This window comes from Bombina bombina, chromosome 1, assembly GCF_027579735.1.
Source record: "Bombina bombina isolate aBomBom1 chromosome 1, aBomBom1.pri, whole genome shotgun sequence".
Taxonomy (NCBI): Eukaryota; Metazoa; Chordata; class Amphibia; order Anura; family Bombinatoridae; genus Bombina; species Bombina bombina.
In genome coordinates this window covers 350,653,259-350,674,029 of record NC_069499.1, presented here as the reverse complement: position 1 = coordinate 350,674,029, position 20,771 = coordinate 350,653,259, and the positions used below count along the sequence as shown (strand labels likewise).

Here is a 20,771-nt window from a genome sequence, read left to right as displayed (position 1 = left end):
TGGATAGGAATATGTAGATACGCATCCTTTAAATCCACGGTAGTCATATATTGACCCTCCTGGATCAAAGGTAAGATAGTCCGAATGGTCTCCATCTTGAAAGATGGGGCTCTTAGGAATTGGTTTAGGATCTTGAGATCTAGAATTGGTCTGAAAGTTCCCTCTTTTTTTGGGAACCACAAACAGATTGGAGTAGAACCCCTGCCCCTTGCTCTGCTTTTGGAACAGGGCAGATCACTCCCATGGTAAAAAGGTCTTCTACATAGCGTAAGAACGCCTCTCTTTTTGTCGGGTTTACAGACAATTGAGAAAGATGGAACCTCCTCCTTGGAGGAGAATCCTTGAAATCTAGAAGGTATTCCTGGGTAACAATTTCTACTGGCCAGGAATCCTGAACGTCTCTTGCCCAGGCCTGAGCAAAGAGAGAGAGTCTGCCCCCTACTAGATCCGGTCCTGGATCGGGGGCTACCCCTTCATGCTGACTTAGTGGCAGCAGCAGGCTTTTTGGCCTGTTTACCCTTGTTCCAAGCCTGATTAGGTCTCCAGGTTGGCTTGAGCAAAGTTCCCCTCTTGCTTTGCAGCAGAGGAAGTGGGACCACTCTTGAAGTTTCGAAAGGAACGAAAATTATTTTGTTTGGTCCTTCCCTCCAGTAATGTCTGAAATGATCTCTTTCAGTGCAGGCCCAAATAGGGTCTTACCTTTGAAAGGGATGGACAAAAGCTTAGATTTAGATGACACATCAGCTGAAAAAAGACAAGCCATAATGCTCTATGCGCTAAAATGGCAAAACCTGAATTCTTTGCCGCTAACTTAGCGGCGTCTGTAATAAAAGAATTAGCTAACTTAAGAGCCTTAATTCTGTCCAGAATATCATCTAATGGGGTCTCCATCTGAAGAGCCTCTTCTAGAGCCTCAAACCAAAAGGCAGCTGCAGTGGTTACAGGAACAATGCACGCTATAGGTTGAAGAAGAAAACCTTGATGAACAAAACTTTTCTTTAGGAGACCCTCTAATTTTTTATCCATAGGATCAATGAAAGCACAATCGTCTTCAATAGGTACGCTTAGCCAGAGTAGAAATAGCTCCCTCCACCATGAGTCCTTTATGGTGTCAGATATGGGAAACATTTTCTTAAAAAAAGGAGGAGGAGCGAATAGAATACCTGGTCTATCCCACTCCTTAGTAACAATGTCCGAAATCCTCTTAGGGACCGGAAAAACATCAGTGTAAACAGGAACCTCTAAATATTTGTCCATTTTACACAATTTCTTTGGAACTACAATAGGGTCACAATCATCCAGAGTTGCTAAAACCTCCCTGAGCAATAAGCGGAGGTGCTCTAGCTTAAATTTAAATGCCGTCATATCTGAATCTGTCTAAGGGAACATCTTTCCTGAATCAGAAATCTCTCCCTCAGACAGCAAATCCCTCATCCCTACCTCAGAACATTGTGAGGGAATATCGGATGCGGCTACTAAAGCATCAGAAGGCTCAGCATTTGATCTTAACCCAGAGCTACTGCGCTTCCCTTGCAACCCTGGCAGCTTAGATAAAACCTCTGTGAGGGTAGTATTCATAACTGAAGCCATATCTTGCAAGGTGAAAGAATTAGATGCACTAGAAGTACTTGGCGTCGCTTGTGCGGGCGTTACTGGTTCTGACACTTGGGGAGAACTAGATGGCAAAATCCGATTTTCTTCAGTCTGAGAATCATCTAATGCCAAACTTTTATAAGTCAAAATATGCTGTTTGCAATTTATAGACATATCAGTACAAGGGGGACACATTCTAAGAGGGGGTTCCACAATGGCTTCTAAACAAATTGAGCAATGAGTTTCCTCAATGTCAGACATGTTTAACAGGCTAGTAATGAGGCAAGCAAACTTGGAAAACACTTTATTTAATGAAAAAAATGCATACACAAACTGCAAAACAGGTTAAAATTGCTTCAAATTTTCCGAAATTTTAACAGTGTACCCACTAAGCTTTAGAAGGATTGCACCACAAGTAAATAAGCAATAAACCCCCAAATGAAAAAAAAAAGATTGATAAATGTCTAAAACTGGTATAAACCCCTATTAGCAGCTTGCCACAGATCTGCTGTGGCCCTACCTGCCCTTAGGGAACGATAATATGAGCTTAAAGCTTTGATTAGGCCCTCAGAAGAATATCAGGACCTCTGGAGAAGTTGCTTGCTGCTTGACTTTATAACTAAATGCGCAACTGAGGCGCGAAAATAGGCCCCGCCAACCTCAATCGATGTTGCTGGGGCCTACACAAATCCAACAAACCTTGTCTGAAAGCCATGTGGGTTATAACAACCCCAAATAAGCCAAATGAACCCTCAAGCAAATGTCCCATCAAAATAAAAAACGTTACTCCCAGAACACACAAACGTTTGTCTCAATCTCTCATATACAAACGGAGTGCCCAAAAAATAAGCCCTTTATGCAAGCTAGTAAAGCCTCTTATAACACTAGGATTACTGCTTCCCCTTCCCCTAATGGGGATAATGTCAGCCTTTCTGAGTTAACACAGCCTCTGCAGAAAATATGACTGAACATACCTCATTGCTGTATAGCAAGAAACCGTTCGTCACACTGAAGTTTTCCTGTACTCCTCAGCTTCTGTGGGAACAGCAGTGGACCTTAGTTACAAATGCTAAGATCATAATCCTCCAGGCAGAAATCTTCATCTATGTCCTGCCTGAGAGTAAATAGTACAACACCGGTACCATTTAAAAATAAACTCTTGATTGTAGATAAAATAAAACTAACAGCTTAACACCTCTTTCACTTTACCCTTCCTGCTTAGAGCCGGCAAAGAGAATGACTGGGGTGGAGTTAAGGGGGAGCTATATAGACAGCTCTGCTGTGGTGCTCTCTTTGCCACTTCCTGTTAGGAAGGATAATATCCCACAAGGATGAATCCGTGGACTCGGTACATCATGCAAAAGAAACATTCATTCTCAAATTCCAGCAATGTTAGAAAAACTGAGATAAACAAAATAAAGACTATAAGCTCCGTAGCTTAAATTGTCTTGTAATTATCAGGGGACCATTACCCGAACAGAGATCTAAATGCTTCCACCCGAAGTCTACAACAAACTCGACCAATTTAGTCTTATACGAGTTTCTATAACAACCCCGAGCTCTAAAAACTGAAAACTATCCTAAAATGGAATAGCATGCAAAGGAAAAATAGTCAACACCCAAACATTTAACTGAAAAACAAAAAACAAAACCAGGTCCAGCCTCTCTCACACACACAATCCCCCCTACAGCTCGGAACTGGGATTCTAATAAGAGAAGAAAAACAAAATGTAAATCAAGACGATAAGGAATAGGAACCCAATCCTCTCCACTCGTCTTATTCAAGATAGTTATCCAATTTAGAAGACTGAGATTCAACTGACATATCAGTACTGGGAACCTCTAACATCGCCAAAACCTCTCTCTCAGAAGTAAACGCAGACATGCCAATCTAAATCTAAACACTATGCTCTCCGCAGTCTGACACAATCGCCCTTTTACACGACGGCCCTTGGTCAGGAGAACCTGGATTGGCCCTTCTCTTGCGCGCAAGAGAACCGACAACCCAACAGTGGTTGATGAGAACACCTTACGGCGGCATACGGAAAATAATTGAGAGGGCTGGGTTGCCCGGGTCTCCTCATAATATACACAGGTATCAAATTCTGGCTCAGAGGGATACTCCTCGAACATATCAGAATCCTCCATAACTCGTCTAAGTTATTATCAAAAGAGAAAAACAACTGGCACCTTATACCCCCAATGGCTGGAGCACTCACCACCTCCTATGACCCAGACAGGTAAAGAAGACGCTCCTCTCCGCAGACAGTCAGGAATCTGAAGCGGGAATAAACTTAACCACTCCCGGTCACATGGTGCTCATGCAGGACCGCCCCTGCTAAGAAAAAGGTGTGCCAGCTTAATAAAAAAACTGTGCAGCTCTCAAAAAGAAAGTAACCTGTACATTCTGTATCAGCCAAAGAGCCCACACGTTCTTACACATAAGCAGTCAAAATCATAACAAACATAATTAAAAAATCCCCATTGTTCAATAAACCCCATCAGGAGATATTAGAGTCCCACTGAGACCCTGTCTTCTATCGTTAACATGTGTATAAAATGAAACGATCTTACCAGAATCTATGCCATAGAACAGCGTCACAGTCCTTCAAGTTTGACAGATTGTAGCAGCGCCTCTGACATGGACTTGAGCGAAGGCAAGCAGGTAGTGAAACTCGTAAATGTTGATTGCTTAAGGAGCTGTTAATATGAGTCTGTATGGCTTCGCTGAAAGACTCTCCCTACATCTCCAGACTCTAACTTTTATCCTTGCTCTCACTGAGAGGCTGAGAAGACTACTTAAAACTCCAGTCCCATACCGAAGGGTAATACCCCCCATAAGAAGACTACTCCAAATCTTCCAACACCTCTGCCATCCTCCTGTGACGAAAGGCAAAGAATGACAGGGGGATAAAGGAAGTGGGGGAGATATTTAAGCCTTTGGCTGGGGTGTCTTTGCCTCCTCCTGGTGGCCAGGTTCTGTAGTCCCACAAGTAATGAATGCAGCTGTGGACTCTAACTTTTATCCTTGCTCTCACTGAGAGGCTGAGAAGACTACTTAAAACTCCAGTCCCATACCGAAGGGTAATACCCCCCATAAGAAGACTACTCCAAATCTTCCAACACCTCTGCCATCCTCCTGTGACGAAAGGCAAAGAATGACAGGGGGATAAAGGAAGTGGGGGAGATATTTAAGCCTTTGGCTGGGGTGTCTTTGCCTCCTCCTGGTGGCCAGGTTCTGTAGTCCCACAAGTAATGAATGCAGCTGTGGACTCTCCCTGTATTTCAAAGGAAGTTTAAGTGGCAAACAAACATTAATAAAAGAAAAGAAAATCTAGCACAAGGGTGTGGAATGGCTCAGCAGCTAAGATGCTGATATCCCCAACAGCCCCCCAAATGAAAGAACCCACAATAGGCTGCAAAAATATACCCTTTAGTTGCACTACCTCAGACCAAACAGATGAAAACAGAACAGATGCTGCTGAGGAGGGATGGAAGAATAAGAGGTACTCTTAAGACTTCTGGGGGAGTGTTTCTACCTATTCCATAAAAGAACAAGATACTAGGTCACCATAAGCATGTGAGGTAAATAGATACATTTTTATCTCATTTATAAATATGTATTATACTTCTAATAATTTACTATTTAAAAGGGACATTGTAACCAGAAAAAATATCTAAATCAACAGTGTTGAAAGGGGAAACTACACACAGCTTTTACACTGCAATGGTACTGCCATAGAGCTGTTGACAAGAGAAATACAGTTGGTTTCTTTCATTTTTGAAACAAGCAAATCTAAACAGTTTATAAGGACAGTTTGTCAGCAAAACTGTTCTATGTACAAAGGTTATTTATGACTGTCCTGTTTCCATGCTGATACTCACAGTTTTGGAAATGAATGTATGTGGCTTTGCAGGGCTGTTGGAAGGTGGGGAAGGAACAGTCTCTGGTTCCAGTTCTTGCTCTGCCTCATTTATCTGAGGTAAAACAGAGGTCTGTTCTGAATATCAAAAAACAAAAATAAATTTACATGGAGCAAATAGCTTGACTTCATCAAAGGACATTACATATATATATATAAATATTTTGCTTTCAAATGGTAGAGGAGATAGAGGCACCCATAATAGGATTATCAAATAAATGCCCAGTTTAATAGATAAAAATGTCGGAAAGAAACAGTTTCCTTCCTGAAACCCATCAGAAATGTGGCAAATGGTGAATATTTCATTATTATTTATGTTGTGACTTGTACCACAACTACTTATATACATAAACAAACATGTGCTAGATGTTATGTAGTAGATGGAAAAAAAAAACATAATTTATGTAAGAACTTACATGATAAATTAATTTCTTTCATGGTGGCGAGAGTCCATGAGCTGTTACTTTTGGGGCAAAATTCGCCCATTCTATTCTCTCTCGCCAAGGCGTAAAAATGATGTATTTCGGTCGTATTTAGGGAAAAGGAAATTTATGTTTACCTGATAAATTGATTTCTTCTACGATACGACGAGTCCACGGATTCATCCTTACTTGTGGGATATTATCCTCCTGCTAACAGGAAGTGGCATAGAGCACCACAGCAGAGCTGTATATATAGCTCCTTCCTTCTCTCCACCCCCAGTCATTCGACCGAAGGAATAGGAAGTGAAAGGAAAAGCTAAAAGGTGCAGAGGTGACTGAAGTTTTGAAAAACAAAATAAATTCTGTCTTAAAAAGACAGGGCGGGCCGTGGACTTGTCGTATCGTAGAAGAAAACATAATTTATGTAAGAACTTACCTGATAAATTCATTTCTTTCATATTAGCAAGAGTCCATGAGCTAGTGACGTATGGGATATACATTCCTACCAGGAGGGGCAAAGTTTCCCAAACCTCAAAATGCCTATAAATACACCCCTCACCACACCCACAATTCAGTTTAACGAATAGCCAAGAAGTGGGGTGATAAAAAAGTGCGAAAGCATATAAAATAAGGAATTGGAATAATTGTGCTTTATACAAAATCATAACCACCACAAAAAAAGGGCGGGCCTCATGGACTCTTGCTAATATGAAAGAAATGAATTTATCAGGTAAGTTCTTACATAAATTATGTTTTCTTTCATGTAATTAGCAAGAGTCCATGAGCTAGTGACGTATGGGATAATGACTACCCAAGATGTGGATCTTTCCACACAAGAGTCACTAGAGAGGGAGGGATAAAATAAAGACAGCCAATTCCTGCTGAAAATAATCCACACCCAAAATAAAGTTTAACGAAAAACATAAGCAGAAGATTCAAACTGAAACCGCTGCCTGAAGTACTTTTCTACCAAAAACTGCTTCAGAAGAAGAAAATACATCAAAATGGTAGAATTTAGTAAAAGTATGCAAAGAGGACCAAGTTGCTACTTTGCAGATCTGGTCAACCGAAGCTTCATTCCTAAACGCCCAGGAAGTAGAAACTGACCTAGTAGAATGAGCTGTAATTCTCTGAGGCGGAGTTTTACCCGACTCAACATAGGCAAGATGAATTAAAGATTTCAACCAAGATGCCAAAGAAATGGCAGAAGCTTTCTGGCCTTTTCTAGAACCGGAAAAGATAACAAATAGACTAGAAGTCTTACGAAAAGATTTCGTAGCTTCAACATAATATTTCAAAGCTCTAACAACATCCAAAGAATGCAACGATTTCTCCTTAGAATTCTTAGGATTAGGACATAATGAAGGAACCACAATTTCTCTACTAATGTTGTTGGAATTCACAACTTTAGGTAAAAATTCAAAAGAAGTTCGCAACACCGCCTTATCCTGATGAAAAATCAGAAAAGGAGACTCACAAGAAAGAGCAGATAATTCAGAAACTCTTCTGGCAGAAGAGATGGCCAAAAGGAACAAAACTTTCCAAGAAAGTAATTTAATGTCCAATGAATGCATAGGTTCAAACGGAGGAGCTTGAAGAGCTCCCAGAACCAAATTCAAACTCCAAGGAGGAGAAATTGACTTAATGACAGGTTTTATACGAACCAAAGCTTGTACAAAACAATGAATATCAGGAAGAATAGCAATCTTTCTGTGAAAAAGAACAGAAAGAGCAGAGATTTGTCCTTTCAAAGAACTTGCGGACAAACCCTTATCTAAACCATCCTGAAGGAACTGTAAAATTCTCGGTATTCTAAAAGAATGCCAGGAAAAATGATGAGAAAGACACCAAGAAATATAAGTCTTCCAGACTCTATAATATATCTTTCAAGATACAGATTTACGAGCCTGTAACATAGTATTAATCACAGAGTCAGAGAAACCTCTTTGACCAAGAATCAAGCGTTCAATCTCCATACCTTTAAATTTAAGGATTTCAGATCCTGATGGAAAAAAGGACCTTGTGACAGAAGGTCTGGTCTTAACGGAAGAGTCCACGGTTGGCAAGAGGCCATCCGGACAAGATCCGCATACCAAAACCTGTGAGGCCATGCCGGAGCTACCAGCAGAACAAACGAGCATTCCTTCAGAATCTTGGAGATTACTCTTGGAAGAAGAACTAGAGGTGGAAAGATATAGGCAGGATGATACTTCCAAGGAAGTGATAATGCATCCACTGCCTCCGCCTGAGGATCCCGGGATCTGGACAGATACCTGGGAAGTTTCTTGTTTAGATGGGACGCCATCAGATCTATTTCTGGAAGTTCCCACATTTGAACAATCTGAAGAAATACCTCTGGGTGAAGAGACCATTCGCCCGGATGCAACGTTTGGCGACTGAGATAATCCACTTCCCAATTGTCTACACCTGGGATATGAACCGCAGAGATTAGACAGGAGCTGGATTCCGCCCAAACCAAAATTCGAGATACTTCTTTCATAGCCAGAGGACTGTGAGTCCCTCCTTGATGATTGATGTATGCCACAGTTGTGACATTGTCTGTCTGAAAACAAATGAACGATTCTCTCTTCAGAAGAGGCGAAAACTGAAGAGCTCTGAAAATTGCACGGAGTTCCAAAATATTGATCGTAATCTCACCTCCTGAGATTCCCAAACTCCTTGTGCCGTCAGAGATCCCCACACAGCTCCCCAACCTGTGAGACTTGCATCTGTTGAAATTACAGTCCAGGTCGGAAGCACAAAAGAAGCCCCCTGAATTAAACGATGGTGATCTGTCCACCATGTTAGAGAGTGTCGAACAATCGGTTTTAAAGATATTAATTGAGATATCTTCGTGTAATCCTTGCACCATTGCTTCAGCATACAGAGCTGAAGAGGTCGCATGTGAAAACGAGCAAAGGGGATCGCGTCCGATGCAGCAGTCATAAGACCTAGAATTTCCATGCATAAGGCTACCGAAGGGAATGATTGTGACTGAAGGTTTCGACAAGCTGTAATCAACTTTAGACGTCTCTTGTCTGTTAAAGACAGAGTCATGGACACTGAATCCATCTGGAAACCCAGAAAGGTTACCCTTGTCTGAGGAATCAAAGAACTTTTTGGTAAATTGATCCTCCAACCATGATCTTGAAGAAACAACACAAGTCGATTCGTATGAGATTCTGCAAAATGTAAAGACTGAGCAAGTACCAAGATATCGTCCAAAACATAATTTATGTAAGAACTTACCTGATAAATTCATTTCTTTCATATTAGCAAGAGTCCATGAGCTAGTGACGTATGGGATATACATTCCTACCAGGAGGGGCAAAGTTTCCCAAACCTCAAAATGCCTATAAATACACCCCTCACCACACCCACAATTCAGTTTAACGAATAGCCAAGAAGTGGGGTGATAAAAAAGTGCGAAAGCATATAAAATAAGGAATTGGAATAATTGTGCTTTATACAAAATCATAACCACCACAAAAAAAGGGCGGGCCTCATGGACTCTTGCTAATATGAAAGAAATGAATTTATCAGGTAAGTTCTTACATAAATTATGTTTTCTTTCATGTAATTAGCAAGAGTCCATGAGCTAGTGACGTATGGGATAATGATTACCCAAGATGTGGATCTTTCCACACAAGAGTCACTAGAGAGGGAGGGATAAAATAAAGACAGCCAATTCCTGCTGAAAATAATCCACACCCAAAATAAAGTTTAACGAAAAACATAAGCAGAAGATTCAAACTGAAACCGCTGCCTGAAGTACTTTTCTACCAAAAACTGCTTCAGAAGAAGAAAATACATAAAAATGGTAGAATTTAGTAAAAGTATGCAAAGAGGACCAAGTTGCTGCTTTGCAAATCTGGTCAACCGAAGCTTCATTCCTAAACGCCCAGGAAGTAGAAACTGACCTAGTAGAATGAGCTGTAATTCTCTGAGGCGGAGTTTTACCCGACTCAACATAGGCAAGATGAATTAAAGATTTCAACCAAGATGCCAAAGAAATGGCAGAAGCTTTCTGGCCTTTTCTAGAACCGGAAAAGATAACAAATAGACTAGAAGTCTTACGGAAAGATTTCGTAGCTTCAACATAATATTTCAAAGCTCTAACAACATCCAAAGAATGCAACGATTTCTCCTTAGAATTCTTAGGATTAGGACATAATGAAGGAACCACAATTTCTCTACTAATGTTGTTGGAATTCACAACTTTAGGTAAAAATTCAAAAGAAGTTCGCAACACCGCCTTATCCTGATGAAAAATCAGAAAAAGAGACTCACAAGAAAGAGCAGATAATTCAGAAACTCTTCTGGCAGAAGAGATGGCCAAAAGGAACAAAACTTTCCAAGAAAGTAATTTAATGTCCAATGAATGCATAGGTTCAAACGGAGGAGCTTGAAGAGCTCCCAGAACCAAATTCAAACTCCAAGGAGGAGAAATTGACTTAATGACAGGTTTTATACGAACCAAAGCTTGTACAAAACAATGAATATCAGGAAGAATAGCAATCTTTCTGTGAAAAAGAACAGAAAGAGCAGAGATTTGTCCTTTCAAAGAACTTGCGGACAAACCCTTATCTAAACCATCCTGAAGGAACTGTAAAATTCTCGGTATTCTAAAAGAATGGCAGGAAAAATGATGAGAAAGACACCAAGAAATATAAGTCTTCCAGACTCTATAATATATCTCTCGAGATACAGATTTACGAGCCTGTAACATAGTATTAATCACAGAGACAGAGAAACCTCTTTGACCAAGAATCAAGCGTTCAATCTCCATACCTTTAAATTTAAGGATTTCAGATCCTGATGGAAAAAAGGACCTTGTGACAGAAGGTCTGGTCTTAACGGAAGAGTCCACGGTTGGCAAGAGGCCATCCGGACAAGATCCGCATACCAAAACCTGTGAGGCCATGCCGGAGCTACCAGCAGAACAAACGAGCATTCCTTCAGAATCTTGGAGATTACTCTTGGAAGAAGAACTAGAGGCGGAAAGATATAGGCAGGATGATACTTCCAAGGAAGTGATAATGCATCCACTGCTTCCGCCTGAGGATCCCGGGATCTGGACAGATACCTGGGAAGTTTCTTGTTTAGATGGGACGCCATCAGATCTATTTCTGGAAGTTCCCACATTTGAACAATCTGAAGAAATACCTCTGGGTGAAGAGACCATTCGCCCGGATGCAACGTTTGGCGACTGAGATAATCCACTTCCCAATTGTCTACACCTGGGATATGAACCGCAGAGATTAGACAGGAGCTGGATTCCGCCCAAACCAAAATTCGAGATACTTCTTTCATAGCCAGAGGACTGTGAGTCCCTCCTTGATGATTGATGTATGCCACAGTTGTGACATTGTCTGTCTGAAAACAAATGAACGATTCTCTCTTCAGAAGAGGCCAAAACTGAAGAGCTCTGAAAATTGCACGGAGTTCCAAAATATTGATCGGTAATCTCACCTCCTGAGATTCCCAAACTCCTTGTGCCGTCAGAGATCCCCACACAGCTCCCCAACCTGTGAGACTTGCATCTGTTGAAATTACAGTCCAGGTCGGAAGCACAAAAGAAGCCCCCTGAATTAAACGATGGTGATCTGTCCACCATGTTAGAGAGTGTCGAACAATCGGTTTTAAAGATATTAAATGAGATATCTTCGTGTAATCCTTGCACCATTGCTTCAGCATACAGAGCTGAAGAGGTCGCATGTGAAAACGAGCAAAGGGGATCGCGTCCGATGCAGCAGTCAGACCTAGAATTTCCATGCATAAGGCTACCGAAGGGAATGATTGTGACTGAAGGTTTCGACAAGCTGTAATCAACTTTAGACGTCTCTTGTCTGTTAAAGACAGAGTCATGGACACTGAATCCATCTGGAAACCCAGAAAGGTTACCCTTGTCTGAGGAATCAAAGAACTTTTTGGTAAATTGATCCTCCAACCATGATCTTGAAGAAACAACACAAGTCGATTCGTATGAGATTCTGCAAAATGTAAAGACTGAGCAAGTACCAAGATATCGTCCAAATAAGGAAATACCACAATACCCTGTTCTCTGATTACAGACAGCAGGGCACCGAGAACCTTTGTAAAAATTCTTGGAGCTGTAGCTAGGCCAAACGGCAGAGCCACAAACTGGTAATGCTTGTCCAGAAACGAGAATCTCAGGAACTGATAATGATCTGGATGAATCGGAATATGCAGATATGCATCCTGTAAATCTATTGTGGACATATAATTCCCTTGCTGAACAAAAGGTAAGATAGTCCTTACAGTTACCATCTTGAACGTTGGTATCCTTACATAACGATTCAATATTTTTAGATCCAGAACTGGTCTGAAAGAATTCTCCTTCTTTGGTACAATGAAGAGATTTGAATAAAACCCCATCCCCTGTTCCGGAACTGGAACTGGCATAATTACTCCAGTCAACTCTAGATCTGAAACACATTTTAGAAATGCTTGAGCTTTTACTGGATTTACTGGGACACGGGAAAGAAAAAATCTCTTTGCAGGAGGTCTCAACTTGAAACCAATTCTGTACCCTTCTGAAACAATGCTCTGAATCCAAAGATTGTGAACAGAATTGATCCAAATTTCCTTGAAAAAACGTAACCTGCCCCCTACCAGCTGAGCTGGAATGAGGGCCGCACCTTCATGTGGACTTAGAAGCAGGCTTTGCCTTTCTAGCTGGCTTGGATTTATTCCAGACTGGAGAAGGTCTCCAAACTGAAACTGCTCCTGAGGATGAAGGATCAGGCTTTTGTTCTTTGTTGAAACGAAAGGAACGAAAACGATTATTAGCCCTGTTTTTACCTTTAGATTTTTTATCCTGTGGTAAAAAAGTTCCTTTCCCACCAGTAACAGTTGAAATAATGGAATCCAACTGAGAACCAAATAATTTGTTACCCTGGAAAGAAATGGAAAGTAAAGTTGATTTAGAAGCCATATCAGCATTCCAAGTTTTAAGCCATAAAGCTCTTCTAGCTAAAATAGCTAGAGACATAAACCTGACATCAACTCTGATAATATCAAAAATGGCATCACAGATAAAATTATTAGCATGCTGAAGAAGAATAATAATATCATGAGAATCACGATGTGTTACTTGTTGCGCTAAAGTTTCCAACCAAAAAGTTGAAGCTGCAGCAACATCAGCCAAAGATATAGCAGGTCTAAGAAGATTACCTGAACACAGATAAGCTTTTCTTAGAAATGACTCAATTTTCCTATCTAGAGGATCCTTAAACGAAGTACCATCTGACGTAGGAATAGTAGTACGTTTAGCAAGGGTAGAAATAGCCCCATCAACTTTAGGGATCTTGTCCCAAAATTCTAATCTGTCAGACGGCACAGGATATAATTGCTTAAAATGTTTAGAAGGAGTAAATGAATTACCCAAATTATCCCATTCTTTGTAAATTACTGCAGAAATAGCATTAGGAACAGGAAAAACTTCTGGAATAACCACAGGAGCTTTAAATACCTTATCTAAACGTTTAGAATTAGTATCAAGAGGACCAGAATCCTCTATTTCTAAAGCAATTAGTACTTCTTTAAGTAAAGAACGAATAAATTCCATTTTAAATAAATATGAAGATTTATCAGCATCAACCTCTGAGACAGAATCCTCTGAACCAGAGGAATCATCAGAATCAGAATGATGATGTTCATTTAAAAATTCATCTGTAGGGAGAGAAGTTTTAAAAGATTTTTTACGTTTACTAGAAGGAGAAATAACAGACATAGCCTTCTTTATGGATTCAGAAACAAAATCTCTTATATTATCAGGAACATTCTGCACCTTAGATGTTGAAGGAACTGCAACAGGCAATGGTACTTTACTAAAGGAAATATTATCTGCTTTAACAAGTTTGTCATGACAATCAATACAAACAACAGCTGGAGGAATAGCTACCAAAAGTTTACAGCAGATACACTTAGCTTTGGTAGATTCAGCACTTGACAGCGATTTTCCTGTAGTATCTTCTGACTCAGATGCAACGTGAGACATCTTGCAATATGTAAGAGAAAAAACAACATATATATAAAGCAAAATTGATCAAATTCCTTAAATGACAGTTTCAGGAATGGGAAAAAATGCCAAAGAACAAGCTTCTAGCAACCAGAAGCAATAAAAAATGAGACTTAAATAATGTGGAGACAAAAGTGACGCCCATATTTTTTCGCGCCAAATAAGACGCCCACATTATTTGGCGCCTAAATGCTTTTTGGCGCCAAAAATGACGCCACATCCGGAACGCCGACATTTTTGGCGCAAAATAACGTCAAAAATGACGCAACTTCCGGCGACACGTATGACGCCGGAAACGGAAATAGAATTTTTGCGCCAAAAAAGTCCGCACCAAGAATGATGCAATAAAATGAAGCATTTTCAGCCCCCGCGAGCCTAACAGCACACAGGGAAAAAGTCAAATTTTAAGGTAAGAAAAATGTTAAATTAAAATGCATTATCCCAAATATGAAACTGACTGTCTGAAAATAAGGAAAGTTGAACATTCTGAGTCAAGGCAAATAAATGTTTGAATACATATATTTAGAACTTTATAAACAAAGTGCCCAACCATAGCTAGGAGTGTCACAGAAAATAAGACTTACTTACCCCAGGACACTCATCTACATATAGCAGATAGCCAAACCAGTACTGAAACGAGAATCAGCAGAGGTAATGGTATATATAAGAGTATATCGTCGATCTGAAAAGGGAGGTAAGAGATGAATCTCTACGACCGATAACAGAGAACCTATGAAATAGACCCCTTAGAAGGAGATCACTGCATTCAAATAGGCAATACTCTCCTCACATCCCTCTGACATTCACTGCACGCTGAGAGGAAAACCGGGCTCCAACTTGCTGCGGAGCGCATATCAACGTAGAATCTAGCACAAACTTACTTCACCACCTCCATCGGAGGCAAAGTTTGTAAAACTGAATTGTGGGTGTGGTGAGGGGTGTATTTATAGGCATTTTGAGGTTTGGGAAACTTTGCCCCTCCTGGTAGGAATGTATATCCCATACGTCACTAGCTCATGGACTCTTGCTAATTACATGAAAGAAATTAATTTATCAGGTAAGCATACATTTCCTTTTCTTATACAAGATACGATGAGTCCACGGATTCATCCTTACTTGTGGGATACAATACCAAAGCAACAGGACACGGATGAACGGGAGGGACAAGACAGATACCTAAACGGAAGGCACCACTGCTTTTCTCCCAGAAATAGCCTCAGAAGAAGCAAAAGTATCAAATTTGTAAAATTTGACGGGATTACCAAGTTGCAGCCTTACAAATCTGTTCAACAGAAGCATTGTTTTTGAAAGCCCATGTGGAAGCCACCGCTCTAGTGGAATGAGCCGTATTTTTTTTCAGGAGGCTGCTGTCCAGCAGTCTCGTATGGCAGACGGATGATGCTTTTCAGCCAAAAAGAAAGAGGTAGCCGTAGCTTTTTGACCCCTTCGCTTTCCAGAATAAACAATGAATAGAGAAGATGTTTGATGGAAATCCTTGGTCGCTTGTAAGTAAAACTTCAACGCATGAACCACGTCCAAGTTATGCAACAGACGTTCCTTCTTAGAAGGATTAGGAGACAAGGAAGGAACAACAATTTCCTGATTAATATTCTTATTACAAACAACCTTTGGAAGAAATCCAGGTTTAGTATGCAAAACCACCTTATCAGAATGGAATATAAGATAAGGTGAATCACATTGCAACGCAGAAAGCTCAGAAACTCTTCAAGCCGAAGACATAAAAACTAAAAACAAAACTTTCCAAGATAACAGTTTAATATCTATGGAATGCATGGGTTCAAATGGAACCCCTTGAAGAACATTGAGACCTAAATTCAAACTCCATGGCGGAGCAATAGGTTTAAACACAGGCTTGATTCTGATTAAAGCCTGACAAAAAGACTGAACGTCTGGGACATCCACCAGACGCTTGTGTAGTAAAATTGACAAAGCAGAAATTTGTCCCTTTAAGGAACTAGCTGATAATCCCTTCTCCAATCCTTCTTGGAGAAAGGACAAAATCCTAGGAATCTTAACCCTAATCCATGAGTAGCCCTTGGATTCGCACCAACAAAGATATTTACGCCATATCTTATGGTAAATCTTTCTCGTGACAGGCTTGCGAGCCTGAATCAAAGTATCAATGACCAATTCAGAGAATCCCCACTAAGATAAATCTAAGCATTCAATCTCCAAGCAGTCAGCTGCAGAGAATTTAGGTTTGGATGTTGGAACGGACCTTGAATGAGAAGGTCCTGTCTCAATAGCAGTTTCCACGGTGGCAGAGATGACATGTCCACTAGATCTGCATACCAAGTCCTGCGTGGCCACGCAGGCACTATTAGAATTACTGAAGCTCTATCCTGTTTGATTCTTGCAATCAGACGAGGTAGGAGAGGAAATGGTGGAAACACATAAGCCAGGTTGAACGACCAAGGTACTGCTAGAGCATCTATCAGTACAGCTTGAGGATCCCTTGACCTGGACCCATAACGTGGAAGTTTAGCATTCTGTCGAGATGCCATCAGATCCAATTCCGGTATGCCCCATTGATGAATCAATGATGCAAACAACTCCGGGTGGAGTTCCCACTCCCCCGGATGAAAAGTCTGACAACTTAGAAAATCCGCTTCCCAGTTCTCTACTCCTGGGATATAGATTGCCGATAGATGGCAAGAGTGAGTCTCCGCCCATCGGATTATCTTGGAAACCTCTATCAATGCTAGAGAACTCCTTGTTCCCCCCTGATGATTGATATATGCCACAGTCGTGATATTGTCCGACTGGAATCTTATGAATTTGGCCAAAGCAAACTGAGGCCACGCCTGAAGCGCATTGAATATTGCCCTCAGTTCCAGAATACCGATTGGTAATTGAGACTCCACCTGAGTCCAAACACCCTGAGCCTTCAGGGAATTCCAGACTGCACCCCAGCCCAAGAGGCTGGCGTCCATCGTCAATATTACCCATGATGGCCTGCGGAAGCACATTCCCTGGGACAGATGATCCTTTGACAACCACCAAAGAAGAGAGTCTCTGGTCTCTTGATCCAGATTTATCTGAGGAGATAAATTCGCATAATCCCCATTCCACTGTCTGAGCATGCACAGCTGCAGTGGCCTGAGATGAAAGCGAGCAAACGGAATGATGTCCATTGCCGCTACCATTAATCCAATGACATCCATACACTGAGCCACCGATGGCCGAGGAATGAACCGAAGAATTCGACAAGTATTTAGAATCTTTGATCTTCTGACCTCCGTCAGAAATATTTTCATGTCTACCGAGTCTATCAGAGAACTCTTGTTAGAGGAACAAGTGAACTATTTTCTATATTCACTTTCCAACCGTGAGTTCTTAGAAAAGACAACACAATATAAGTGTGAGATTTGGTCAGATGATAAGTTAACGCCTGGATCAGAATATCGTCCAGATAGGGCACCACTGCTATACCCCACGATCTGAGAACCGCTAGAAGGGACCATAGCACCTTTGTGAAGATTCTGGGAGCTGTGGCCAACCCGAAGGGAAGGGCCACGAACTGATAATGTTTGTCCAGAAAGGCAAACCTTAAAAACTGATCATGATCCTTGTGGATAGCAATGTAAAGATGCGCATCCTTCAGATCCACGGTGGTCATATATTAACCCTCCTGGATCATTGGTAAAATTGTTCGTATAGTCTCAATCTTGAACGATGGGACTCTGAGAAATTTGTTTAAACTTTTGAGATCTAAAATCGGTCTGAAGGTTCCTTCTTTTTTGGGAACCACAAATAGATTTGAGTAAAACCCCTGTCCCTGTTCCAGTTTTGGAACTGGGCAAATTACTCCCATTGTATAGAGGTCTCTTACACTGCGTAAGAACGCCTCTCTCTTTGTCTGGTCTACAGAAAAACGTGAAAGGTAAAATCTCCCCCTTGGGAGAAAATCTTTGAATTCCAGCTGATACCCCTGGGTCACAATTTCCAATGCCCAGGGATCCTGAACATCCCTTGCCCAAGCCTGAGCAAAGAGAGAAAGTCTGCCCCCTACATCCGGTCCCGGATCGGGGGCTGCCCCTTCATGCTGTCTTGGTAGCAGCAGCGGGCTTCTTGGCTTGTTTACCTTTATTCCAGGCCTGGTTAGGTCTCCAGACAGGCTTGGATTGAGCAGAGTTCCCTTCCTGCTTAGTGGAGGAAGAGGAAGCAGAGGGTACTCCTTTAAAATTTCGAAAGGAACAAAAATTATTTTGTTTACCTCTCATCTTAAAAGACTTGTCCTGCGGTAGGGCGTGACCCTTACCTCCAGTAATGTCAGAAATGATTTCCTTCAGTTCAGGCCCGAATAGGGTCTTACCCTTGAAAGGAATCGCTAAAAGCTTAGATTTAGATGACACATCAGCAGACCACGATTTCAGCCATAACGCTCTGCACGCCAATGGCAAAGCCTGCTTTTTTCGCCGCTAATCTTGCAATTTGAAAAGCATCTGTGATAAATGAATTGGCTAGCTTCAGGGCCTTTATTCTGTCTAAAATGTCCTCTAAAGGTCTCTACCTTCAGGGACTCCTCCAGGGCGTCAAACCAGAAAGCCGCTGCAGTAGTTACTGGAACAATGCAGGCTGTAGGCTGTAAGAGAAAACCCTGGTGAACAAATAACTTCTTTAGAAGGCCCTCTAATTTTTTTAACCATAGGGTCTTTAAAAGCACAACTGTCATCAATAGGTATAGTTGTACGCTTAGCTAGAGTAGATATAGCTCCCTCCACCTTAGGGAGGAATTGCCAGGAGTCCCATATGGTGTCTGATATAGGAAACCTTTTCTTAAAGTTAGGAGGGGGAGAAAACAGTATACCTGGTCTATCCCATTCTTTTTTTAACAATTTCCGAAAATCTTAGGAACCGGAAAAACATCAGTTTAAGTAGGTACTTCTAGATATTTGTCCATCTTACACAATTTTTCTGGGGGAATTGTGATAGGGTTACAATCATCCAGAGTCGCCAAAACCTCCCTGAGCAACAGACAGACATTTCCAGATTCTGAAAGTTCTCCCTCAGACAGCAAATCCCTGACCCCCAAATCAAAGCACTGTGAAGGTACATCGGAAATGGCCAATAAGGCATCACAGGGTTCAGTATTCACATTAATACCTGGCCTACTGCGTTTTCCCTGCAAAACTGGCAGTTTAGATAATACCTCTGTAAGGGTAGTTGACATAACTGCAGCCATATCTTGCAGAGTAAAAGAATTAGACGCGCTAGAAGTACTTGGCGTCGCTTGCGTGGGCGTTAAAGGTTGTGACACTTGGGGAGAATTAGATGGCATATCTTGATTCTCCTCAGACTGAGAATCATCCTTAGACACACTTTCATTACCTAAAATATGTTCTTTACAGTGTAAGGCCCTTTCAGTACAAGGAGGACACAATGTAAGAGGGGGTTCCACAATGGCTTGTAAACACATAGAACATTGACTTTCCTCAATGTCAGACATGTTGAACAGGCTAGTAATAACCACAAAGTCATTAAACACTTTATTTATGGTGTAAAACAATTTTTTTAAAAAAAGACTACTGCGCCTTTAAGTAATAAAAAGCACACAATTTTTCCAAATCTGCTTAAAAATGTTAACAAACATTCAATTTTAAGGTAATCCTGTCCTATATTGCAGTTGGATATTGCACCAAAAACAAGGGGCAAAATAACCCTCTAAACTAGCAAATTAACCCCCAAAACGTTAATGTACAAAATTTGACAAACCCCTGCACCTCGCCACAGCTCTGCCCCAGGGATCTGATAAATGCTTCAAAATCACTCCGGTACACAAATATTTAGTTTGGGCCCAACCAGAGCTGAAAACTGCTGTCTCATAGTTGCCAACATTTGAAAAAAAATTCCAGGGACACTTTGCAGCTATCAATTACCTGCATGAAATATTTTACCACACCCTCTGCCCTAAAGTACCGCCCACTTTGCCAAACCCACATAATTAGCATAATTAAGCCCCGCCTATTATATGTAGCATTTGTTTCAATATATAGCCATACTAAACAGGGAGAAATCTAGAGCAGCTAATAAGGAGTTATATCACCAGCAGACAGATGGGTTATATACATCCTGTACAAACAGCTGGCACTCTGGCCATACACATTTTCCTGCCCTCTGCTGCAGGAATGAGCAGAAAATGCTTACACTTTGCAAAGTGTGGGATTTTTAGTTGTGTGATGTGAGGCTCAAATGGGCCATATGTTATGCAGGGGGGGGGGCACATAGAGGCCAGACACTGTGAAGGTGGGCATATGGGGACAAGATATTATGCAGGGAGAACATTGGGGCCAGACACTGTACAGGGGACACACATGGGGACAAGATATTATGCAGGGAGAGCATTGGGGCCAGACACTGTACAGGGGACACACATGGGGACCTGATAATATGCAGGGGGCACGTGGGGACCAGATATTATGCAGGGGGCATGTGGGGACCAGATATTATGCAGGAGGGAACATAGGGGACAAACATTTTGCAGGGGCACATTAGGGACCAGATATTATGCAGGGAGGGGGGCATATGGGGGCCAGAGTGTAGGGGCACATGGGGAACAAGTAGCATGCACATGAGGGCCAGATATTATGTAGAGGGGGCATGGGGATAAGATATTATGCTGGGTGACACATGGGGCCAGATATATGCAGGAGGCAGGCGCACATGGGGACCAGATATTTATCATGCAGGGTTAGCACTAAGGCGCAAAAGATTATGTAGGGGAGATGGGGGCTAGATATTATGCTGGGTGACAGGGCTATATAATAT

The 20,771-nt window shown here is 41.4% G+C and overlaps 1 protein-coding gene across 1 annotated transcript in view; it reads right to left on the bottom strand.

Moving 5' to 3' along the window:
- LOC128658006 (rac GTPase-activating protein 1-like) overlaps positions 1-20,771 on the bottom strand; it is a 578,168-nt gene that overhangs the window by 271,488 nt on the left and 285,909 nt on the right. Inside the window, exon 9 of the mRNA XM_053712449.1 lies at positions 5,479-5,594. Coding sequence (XP_053568424.1) covers positions 5,479-5,594 — 116 coding nt within the window. The remainder of the gene's footprint in view (positions 1-5,478; positions 5,595-20,771) is intronic.